Source organism: Chlorocebus sabaeus, chromosome 4 (assembly GCF_047675955.1).
Source record: "Chlorocebus sabaeus isolate Y175 chromosome 4, mChlSab1.0.hap1, whole genome shotgun sequence".
In the NCBI taxonomy this organism is placed as follows: Eukaryota; Metazoa; Chordata; class Mammalia; order Primates; family Cercopithecidae; genus Chlorocebus; species Chlorocebus sabaeus.
In genome coordinates, this window is record NC_132907.1 from 36893007 (window position 1) to 36903937 (window position 10931).

Sequence of the window (10931 nt, forward strand, 5' to 3'; positions counted from 1 at the left end):
TATGAGATGACATCCATAGGATAAATTCCTAAGAGAATACTTTCATTTCTAAATTTGATAGATTTGGCCAAATTACTTTTCACTGAGATTATATCAGTTACCATTCCCAACAGCAATATATGGCGGGCTGCTTCCTCAACACTTCAGCAATTCAAGCATGTTCACGGCAACATTTGAGGGTTTTGCCAATTTTGTAGGAAAGGGTGCCACAGTATACTTTTCAATTTCTCTTCTGATGAATGAAATTGAGCAAATATAAGAACCATTTGTTTTCTATTGAATAATTGGTATTTTATTCAATTGTAGGAGTTTTTACATAATAGGAAGATAAGCTCTTTTTCTGATGAGTTGAAAAGTTTTCTAGTGTTACTTATCCTTTGACTTTATTTATGGTGTTTTGTTATTTTAAATCAATGAAAAGGTTTTGTTTATATATAGTTACATTAATTAATCTTGTTTTTTTTTTAAGGATTCTAGATTTTGTAAACAGTTGAAAGTTCTACCACACTCAAAGGCTATGAAAGAATTCTCTCATTGTCTTACAATTTCACGTATTTCAAACTTTCATTTGTTTGAAATTAAGTCACATATGAAGTATGGATCCATTTTTTCCTTCCTACTGGTTACCAAATTGACCCCATGATATTTAGTAATTATTCTACCTAATAGAAAGTACATTTATTTCCTTTTTTGTTTTATGGACTACAATTTTGGTTCTGTCCACATGATGGCACCACAACTCCCCCCTAAAAAAATCATTTTCTCAGTTGGAAATAAAACACCATAAGACTTACAAAGCGTTAATATTTTATTAAATACCTCCATGTTGTGGAAAACAGACCTGAATTTCACATGGAATGTTCCATAATTTATCAAATACTGAAGTCCATTTGGTAAAGATACATACCATAGTGTATGCTAATCAAAGAAGTAATTGAAATATATATATTTTTTAAATCACGACAATCTATTCTTCAATTTTTTTCTTAGGCCACAAATGAATACACATACACATACACATATATGTACACACACACACATATATATAGTTTATTATCAACCACAAAGACATGGTGTGTAAACTAGCTTTGAGAAATTCTAGTAATATTTTCTAAACCTGCCAGCCTTCTACATCTTAGAGAGTAGGTTTGCAAAAATCTGGGAAGCAAAGGTCACCCCTAGGCTTATGAATAAAGAGGATGATTACGTAATTCTGAATTTCCACCCCTAAGCCCCACCTCTTATTCCATCCCTGACAATCTTGGGGTTAAAGTCTATTGTCACTTACGAGAAACATGCCTGGACTTGCCCTGCACTCTTTAAAGAATCAAAAACAGAAGCGACAGCAAAGACTTTCCCTTTCTCCTCTACAATGGCAGAGCCTTTCCCTTTCTCCTCTCTAATGGCAATGAGCCTCTTTTCCACGTTATGCTGGAGGTATTTGAGACACAGTATTTTTGTAAATGTTCTGTTAATGTTGACACCATACATACCTAAATTTGACAGTGGACTGCAGCAACCCTTTTTGTATGTTCCTTCCAGGGATTCAATAATCTGGTATTCTAAATGTCTCCGGAATTTAGTTTCAAAACACTGTTTACCATATCTTGTTTACATAGGTAAAAAGATTCAAGTGTGCTACCAATTAACCTAACCTCGATGATCTAGTAAAAATATAGAAGAGTTACTTAAATTCTCCAAGCCTCATCTATAAAATGGGAATAATAATGTAGGAGACGAGAATATGCCACCTCAAATGTGGCCCTGGAATAAAGATTATTTTGAGATAATTATTTTGAGAAGCAGCAGACAGAGGAGACGCTCTAAAAATGGCATATTACCCTTTTGTAAGGGAAACGTACATTTACTAAAAAAACAAAACAAAACCCCCCACAGAACTCCATTTGTAAGAGTGTCTCCTCTGTACCAGGAAGAATAACTCTAAATCATGAAAAATTTATGAAAGAAGAAATAAGAAACCCCACTCCTATTTACCGTACATTTCCTGGTCATGGTTCCTTAACTTGCCTGCCCCACAATCTTTTCTTTTGGTTTAGCTAAAGATAGTATTTAAGCCCGATTTTAAACCATCTCTCATTTTCCTGGTTATCTCCCATATATATATGAGACATACATGTTAACAAACTTCTTTGTTTTCTTGTTAATCTGTCTGGTTACAGGGACCCAGGCCAAAACTTTGAAAGGTAGAAAATTATTTTTCCTTCCTTACAATACTACTCACTCAGAATTGTTGTAGGATTAAATAAGGCATTTCAAAATACTGCACAGTCCTCAATAAATGTTACGCTATCGTAATTAGAGCAAGAAAACAAAACAAACAATAAAAACGTGTTCCTAGGTCAAACTGCACAGTAAAATCTGGAAATTGGAAACTAAGCCGTGTTTGCACTCACTGGCCTACGCTCTCTTCATCCTACCAATCCCCCTACCCCCAGAAAGTCTCGGATTGACTCTCCAGGAACCAGGGCAGTTCATGAGCCATCTCAACAGCTGCATTCGGAAGAAGTCATAGATGACTCTACAAACTCACAATCGGCATCGATTTTTAGTACCAGTAACTGTCAAAGGCCCATTGTCGTCAACCGCGGCCAATTGACACCTAACGGCACTTCCGGAACATTCCACAAGATGGCGCCCTTGCTTTCCAACCTTCGGGATAACGGCGGAGGACGCCTTGCCGAGGCGTCGACCCGGTTCTCCAAGGTTCAGGGGCTGACCTCAGACAGAGTTGGGGGATGGGCGGGGGCCAGCCAGGCCTCGAGTGGGATCCTGGCACTGTTGGCCGATCGGCCCGGGATCCCAGCGTGCGGACCCGAGTCGGCCCCAGCGCGATGCGGCGACGGGCTCGAATGCCCGGCTCCCCGAATCCCGGCCTTTCACCCGCACGGCCTCTCGGCACTGCCCCAGCTAGACACCAGCGAGCGCGTCACGCGCTGGGCCTTGTCACACGGCCGGAGGAGGCCTCCCGTGCCCGTGCGGCGGGCTCCGGGCACCCTGATACCTTGACACAAGAGGCGCCGGGTCGTGGGGCGGCGGGGAAGGGCTGTGCGGGGGAGGGACTGCGTCTACACCGGCGCCCAACTCGCTCGGGTCACGGCATTGCCCTGACACCAGGCGGCTGGAGCGGGGGTGGGGCCAGGCGTCGGCCCTCGGGATTCTGTTTTCTAAGCTGAGGCTCAGAGCCTTCGAAGAACGGGGCGGCAGGGCCCACAGACGGCCCTGAAAGCCTTCCCGTGGCTGCGAGAGTTCTCGGCGGCCGGCGTTCGAGGCGCGCGGCTCCGCTCCGAAGCGAGACCTAGGTGGCAGGACAGGACCTGTTTCCCGGCCAAGCGCGCTCGGCAGGCCGTGGGGCGGAGCGTCGGCCGTGACGCGGTGTCGCGTTTCGAGTCTCCGCCCCCTTCCCGCCGCCCAGTATATAAGACTTCGCCGAGCCTTCTCACTCGCACAAGTGGACCGGGGTGTAGGGTGCGTGTTGGCACCAGAGGCAGGGGTGCGAGGGCCACGGCCGACTCGGACGTGTGACCGCGCCTAGGGGGTGGCAGCGGGCAGTGCGGGGCGGCAAGGTGACCATGGAGCTTTTGCGGACTATCACCTACCAGCCAGCCGCCAGCACCAAAATGTGCGAGCAGGCGCTGGGCAAGGGTTGCGGAGGGGACTCGAAGAAGAAGCGGCCGCCGCAGCCCCCCGAGGAATCGCAGCCACCTCAGTCCCAGGCGCAGGTGCCCCCGGCGGCCCCGCACCACCATCACCACCATTCGCACTCGGGGCCCGAGATCTCGCGGATTATCGTCGACCCCACGACGGGGAAGCGCTACTGCCGGGGCAAAGTGCTGGGAAAGGTGACAAGCGGAGGGCGCCGGGCTGCCGGGCGGGCGGGAGGTCTGTCCGGGCGACCCCAAGCCGGGCAGGCCCGCGGGGTCCCGCGCCCGCGGCTTCCAGGTTTTTCGGGGGTCAGATCCCAGCGCGAGGTGGGCTTCTCACCTGCTGCCTGGCTTTTGTGCACTGGCAGCGCTGGGGATCGGCTTTGCCTGCCTTAGCCTCACAACTGTGTGCCGCTCCGCAGCCCAGAGAAATGCATCTTGAGTCTGGAAGCGAGGGCTTTCTGTATCAGACCTCTCTCCCTCCATCTGCTCCGAGGGAATTTTCCTAACAAGTCTCATCAGACATTATTTTTCATGTCTCCCCGCTTCAACTCCCTCCATAAAGCTCCCCTTTATATTATAGGAAAAAGAGAAACTGAAGTTGCTGTTTCCAGCAATGCGTTTCTCTTCATGAGGGAGCTTTAACGAAGTCGAATGCCTTCCTCTGACCACCCTCCTCCATTCCTCAATTTTTTTTTTGCTTTTCTTTCTTCCCATTTATTTATTTATTTTAAATATCTGCCGTCCATTTTTGTGCCATACTCAATTCCGTCTCGGCTTTGTTTCTTTTCAGGGTGGCTTTGCAAAATGTTACGAGATGACAGATTTGACAAATAACAAAGTCTACGCCGCAAAAATTATTCCTCACAGCAGAGTAGCTAAACCTCATCAAAGGGAAAAGGTGTGTATGACTCTTGAGTAAAGTATTTTCTTTGTGTGCAAGGATGGCCCTTCCCTGTTAGGAAAATGTCTTCTGCATGTGTAATCACTGGCTTTTCCGAGGTGACTGGAGGCTAATAAGCCTTGCCTTGCTTTTTCATTTAGATTGACAAAGAAATAGAGCTTCACAGAATTCTTCATCATAAGCATGTAGTGCAGTTTTACCACTACTTTGAGGACAAAGAAAACATTTACATTCTCTTGGAATACTGCAGTAGAAGGGTAAGTGTCAACTCCTATTTGAGAACATTTACTTACCCCGAATTAACATGGTATTCAAAAAGTATTTTATCTGGTATTTTAGCTGTGGCAGTATTTACACTGCAAAGTTAACTTTCATTGCATATCCTGCAAAGGGAAACCAGTGATTTTGATAACTGTTTGACACATTCTCTGTTTTCCTTCTTCTCTTCCTAGTCAATGGCTCATATTTTGAAAGCAAGAAAGGTGTTGACAGAGCCAGAAGTTCGATACTACCTCAGGCAGATTGTGTCTGGACTGAAATACCTTCATGAACAAGAAATCTTGCACAGAGATCTCAAACTAGGTAAGTCCTTGATGCCAAAAGCTGAGTTTTGTGTTAGAGTTCCTTTTCTCTCTCTGTCTTTTTTTACATATGAATGTTCTTAATTGGGATCTAGCGTCTGCAATCTTGCTTTTGAATGGGCGACTTTCATATAACAATTGGCTGCCTGGCTCCAAAGTGGATGTATGTGTACTTGGTTAGAATGCATTTTCAAAAGGATTCACATTTTTTTTTTGTTTGTTTGTTTATCATCTAGGGAACTTTTTTATTAATGAAGCCATGGAACTAAAAGTTGGGGACTTCGGTTTGGCAGCCAGGCTAGAACCCTTGGAACACAGAAGGAGGTAAGAGTCAGAAAGATGCATCCTAGTAGAGTTTTGTGGAGAGACCAAATATGCCTTCGCTGTTTTGCATTTCATGTTTCAGAGGTCCAGTGATAAAATCCATAAATCATAGCAATGTTAATTTAAAGAAATACTTACTAAATGCCCACTATGGACTAGACAGAGCACGCTGTGCCTCTAAATTGATTATGAAAGCAGTCAATGAAGTCTTTTCTTGGCCTGAAATGTATAAAATGCCACGACGTCCCTGGTTTTATTTGGTTAACCACACGTTGCATGTGGGCTAAAACAATGTGTGTGCATTTTAAAAAATTACCAAAACTCACTTGGTCAGATCTCAATTGTTCAGATGCTAAAAGTCAAATGTTTCCAAATAGAAATTCAGTGTAGATTTTAAGATTTTGTTTAAGATTTTGTCTCCCATCAAGTCACGTCAAGAGAACCAAGTTTAAATAGTGGAGTAATTCCTAACACGATCTCAATATTTCATCTTTCCAGAACGATATGTGGTACCCCGAACTATCTCTCTCCTGAAGTCCTGAACAAACAAGGACATGGCTGTGAATCAGACATTTGGGCCCTGGGCTGTGTCATGTAAGTAAATGCAGCAGAATAATTAAAAAGCGAATTTGGATTTAAATTTTAACACTTGAAAAGAGTTGCTTTATGACCATTGCTAAAGATGTGTTTCTTTGCACACAGGTATACAATGTTACTAGGGAGGCCCCCATTTGAAACTACAAATCTCAAAGAAACTTATAGGTGCATAAGGGAAGCAAGGTATACAATGCCGTCCTCATTGCTGGCTCCTGCCAAGCACTTAATTGCTAGTATGTTGTCCAAAAACCCAGAGGACCGTCCCAGTTTGGATGACATCATTCGACATGACTTTTTTTTGCAGGTTGGTGCACTATCTTTTTTTTTTAATTACATGGTATTGATCCCAGTTACCTGACAGGTTACTGAAGGCCTTTTCTAATGTTCCACAGGGCTTCACTCCGGACAGACTGTCTTCCAGCTGTTGTCACACAGTTCCAGATTTCCACTTATCAAGCCCAGCTAAGAATTTCTTTAAGAAAGCAGCTGCTGCTCTTTTTGGTGGCAAAAAAGACAAAGCAAGATATATTGACACACATAGTAAGTTAACAAGACTTCTTTTCCTTTTTGTACCCAATATTATATTTAAATTTATATTTAAATTAGTTAAAAGAGAATTTCATATTAGCATAACTTGGCCATATTTGCATATTCTTAAATGTTGATATTTATAGCATAATAAATCCATACCTTGAATTGTGATTGATAGCTTTTTATTTTGCAAACATTAAAGAGGGCTTTTGGGGTAGTTGCAGCTAATGGCAAAGGTAAAATGCTATTTTTGTCCAGGATGGTCATAAGTTGGTCAGTAATGCAAGGAGAAAATATGGCTAACCCTGTTCCTACCTTTTTAAGATAGACTAATGTTTGTAATTCTGTTTCTTGATATACAGATAGAGTGTCTAAAGAAGATGAAGACATCTACAAGCTTAGGCATGATTTGAAAAAGACTTCTATAACTCAGCAACCCAGCAAACACAGGACAGATGAGGTGTGTTGGGAAAGATTAAAGTAGATATTCACACTTTACATTACATCCACTCTTTATTAAATAGCTCTTGGACTATGATTATCATGGTTCAAAAATGTCATATTTACTAAAGTTTTTCTTCAAACCCTTTGAAAGGGAAGTTAAAACTAAAAGGAAGTCTTTCAGTTTTACAGTGCATGCAAGTGCGTTATTGCGTTATCTTTTATCTGGCTTGTGTCCATTGCTTTTTGATAAGCTTTCCCAGCAATTGCCTCACTCTCATCTTAATCTGGAATTCTCAACCTTAAATGAATTTAGATGCTTGACTCATTGCATCAATCTTGTCTCTCCTAAGGAGCTCCAGCCACCTACCACCACAGTTGCCAGGTCTGGAACACCCGCAGTAGAAAACAAGCAGCAGATTGGGGATGCTATTCGGATGATAGTCAGAGGGACGCTTGGCAGCTGCAGCAGCAGCAGTGAATGTAAGTGGTTGTCAATCATATTTTAAATAACAAAGCTCTAAATGCCAGTGCTAAATACATAATAATTTAAGTCAATTTACTTTGTAGCTTAATCTAACATCGAAGTAGTAAGATTACAGGAATTGGAAAATAATCTTGAGTTCTATGTCTTTTGAATTAATTAAGTGAAACTTAGCATCTACCAACCCTGAGGTTTTATTGCTAAAATATTGTATAACTTGAAACATTTCTCTCTGCCTTTTCAGGCCTTGAAGACAGTACGATGGGAAGTGTTGCAGACACAGTGGCAAGAGTTCTTCGGGGATGTCTGGAAAACATGCCAGAAGCTGATTGCATTCCCAAAGAGCAGCTGAGCACATCATTTCAGTGGGTCACCAAATGGGTTGATTACTCTAACAAATACGGCTTCGGGTACCAGCTCTCAGACCACACCGTCGGTGTCCTTTTCAACAATGGTGCTCACATGAGCCTCCTTCCAGACAAAAAGTAAGCGTATCAATTAATGAAATCCTGTCAGTTCTGTAGTTTTGCACTAAAGAAATCTAAAAACAGTGATTAACTGCTTCTATTTCTTTTCCTCTTCTCTCCCTTTCGTTCCTGTTTTTATAGAACAGTTCACTATTACGCAGAGCTTGGCCAATGCTCAGTTTTCCCAGCAACAGATGCTCCTGAGCAATTTATTAGTCAAGTGACGGTGCTGAAATACTTTTCTCATTACATGGAGGAGAACCTCATGGATGTAAGTACCGTGACTTTAGAGTGGTGACATTTGAAGTGTAGTCCACAGAGCAGTAGCATCTGCATCACTTTGAAGCTTGTTAGAAACAGATTCTCCTGTCCTATCCTTGATGTACTGAAGCAGAATCTCTGGGAGGTGGAGGCAGGGATTTCCAAAGCTACTCTGATGCTTGCTTAAGTTTGAGAGGATTTTCTTAGAATAATAATAGAGTGCATGCTACAAAATCTTTGTAGGCACTAACTCACTCTCCTAATCTCTTCCAGGGTGGAGATCTGCCTAGTGTTACTGATATTCGAAGACCTCGGCTCTACCTCCTTCAGTGGCTAAAATCTGATAAGGCCCTAATGATGCTCTTTAATGATGGCACCTTTCAGGTAAATGAACTCTTCAGGAAAGCGCATGTTTAGGTCCTACACAGAAAAATTTGTGCCTAGCCAGTTTAGTAATTGACTGAATTTTTCTAATTCTTGAATATTTTGAGAGATCTAATATCTATGTTTATTTTTTAGGTGAATTTCTACCATGATCATACAAAAATAATCATCTGTAGCCAAAATGAAGAATACCTTCTCACTTACATCAATGAAGATAGGATATCTACAACTTTCAGACTGACAACTCTGCTGATGTCTGGCTGTTCATTAGAATTAAAAAATCGAATGGAATATGCCCTGAACATGCTCTTACAAAGATGTAACTAAAAGACTTTTCGAATGGACCCTATGGGACTCCTCTTTTCCACTGTGAGATCTACAGGGAAGCCAGTAGGATGATCTAGAGCATGTTGAAGAAGATGGACATGTGGTGGTACGAAAACAATTCCCCTGTGGCCTGCTGGACTTGGTGGAACCAGAACAGGCTAAGGCATACAGTTCTTGACTTTGGACAATCCAAGAGTGAACCAGAATGCAGTTTTCGTTGAGATACCTGTTTTAAAAGGTTTTTCAGACAATTTTGCAGAAAGGTGCATTGATTCTTAAATTCTCTCTGTTGAGAGCATTTCAGCCAGAGGACTTGGAACTGTGAATATACTTCCTGAAGGGGAGGGAGAAGGGAGGAAGCTCCCATGTTGTTTAAAGGCTGTAATTGGAGCAGCTTTTGGCTGCGTAACTGTGAACTATGGCCATATATAATTTTTTTTTTTCATTAATTTTTGAAGATACTTGTGGCTGGAAAAGTGCATTCCTTGTTAATAAACTTTTTATTTATTACAGCCCAAAGAGCAGTATTTATTATCAAAATGTCTTTTTTTTTTTATGTTGACCATTTTAAACTGTTGGCAATAAAGAGTATGAAAAAGCAGAAATAATGGTTTTCTGTCTTTAGTAGAACTCTTCACCACATCGTGACATTTTTTGATAATGTCATGCCAAGCAGTGCCAAGAAGCCACTGAGTATAGAAGCATACTAGAAAGTTAGATCTTTAATTTTTTCTAACTACAGTTTCTAGGAAGTCTAATACCTGAAGTACAATCATAAACTTTCAGGGTAGATCTAGCTTGAGAACACCATTCTTGTTACAACCAAAATATAAGCCTCCTACAAAATCCAAACCCAATTTGTCTCTCGTATTTCTTTAAAACTTGTTTAGCTTGGAGGTAAAGCCAGAGTAAACAGATCTCTGTTGTTGTCAATAGGTACAGGAAGTTTATCTTAATATGGGCAAAACTCTGAATTAGAATGCATGCACCACCTAAACATATTACTCAGCATAAACCTGCCTAAACACTTCCAGAGCCGCTGGCAGTACTAGCACATAATTCCAGTAGTGAGAAATTCTTTGTGCATAAGTCATTTTATTTTCCTTCTGGTGCATGGTAGTTGAGGAGTGGTATGGGAACCAAGTGATGGTTTGGGGTCCATCTTTTAAACTTAAATTATCTAAGAGGTAGATCTGAGGTTTTCTTTTTCAGTGGGATCTACTCTTTGACAGGTGTAGTAAAGGAAAGCTGCTCATCCTGTTACTCTGAACTTACAGGGATCTGCATAAGATGTAAATATTTTTTGTTCAATTGTAATCCCACTATAAGGAAAATACTGTCCTATGAAAAGAAGTGCTTTGGTTTGTTAAGGCTGTGTTTACAATGTGATCCTGTACAGCATAGTATAGAGATGCCAGTTGCACTTTTACATTTTTCTAAAATTGTTAAAACTCCACCTGGTATATTGTATTAATAAAAGCAAAATCCAGGGAATATGAGTATTTCACAAGTCCTAGATTAACTCCTGCTGGCTGGAGTTCTCTGGCCATGTATACCAATTCAGTTGTATTTTTAGAAGCAGAGAAGAAAGAATAGTTTCCAAACAGAAAATGTTCCTTCTTTTTGAGTTTCAAAGTGGAAGATTGTGTATTACGTCATGATTTCAAAATACACACTTAGCATTCTTATATGTACTGAGCATCTGCTGTGTGCCACATCCAGGGCCTGGCACTGGAGACACAGAGTGAACCCAAGGCCCCCCTGCCCTCAAGGAAGTCACAGTGGAGTGGAGAAGACAGGACATTTACCTATTAGTATGATAAGTGGTGTGATTTTATGATAAAGGTGTGTACTGGATGTTGTGGGAACTCAGCAGGAATCATGAGGAAGAAGCTCCAGGCGTGGGCTGGGCTCAGTGAATAGATTCCAGAGAAGAAATTTGTTTTTACTGGGTTTGAAAATGAGTGG

General features: G+C 41.7%; 1 protein-coding gene across 1 annotated transcript; it reads left to right on the top strand.

Annotated features, from left to right (window-relative positions):
* Positions 1-3463: 3463 nt before the first annotated feature.
* Positions 3464-9568, top strand: PLK2 (polo like kinase 2). Its single transcript, XM_007973210.3, has 14 exons — positions 3464-3860; positions 4456-4563; positions 4707-4823; positions 5019-5148; positions 5384-5471; positions 5970-6065; positions 6174-6372; positions 6461-6608; positions 6962-7059; positions 7394-7523; positions 7769-8009; positions 8133-8262; positions 8526-8636; positions 8772-9568. Exons 1-14 carry the CDS (start codon positions 3591-3593, stop codon positions 8961-8963), a joined length of 2058 nt encoding a protein of 685 aa, XP_007971401.1. The 5' UTR covers positions 3464-3590; the 3' UTR covers positions 8964-9568.
* The last annotated feature ends 1363 nt before the right edge of the window (positions 9569-10931 follow it).

What these genes read in the sequence shown, in the direction of transcription:
- PLK2 (XM_007973210.3), top strand. Translation starts at nt 3,591, where the DNA reads ATGGAGCTTTTGCGGACTATCACCTACCAGCCAGCCGCCAGCACCAAA. An exon ending in GCAAACACAGGACAGATGAG is followed by an intron (nt 7,060 to 7,393) that starts GTGTGTTGGGAA and finishes GTCTCTCCTAAG; the next exon opens with GAGCTCCAGCCACCTACCAC. An exon ending in TTAATGATGGCACCTTTCAG is followed by an intron (nt 8,637 to 8,771) that starts GTAAATGAACTC and finishes TTTATTTTTTAG; the next exon opens with GTGAATTTCTACCATGATCA.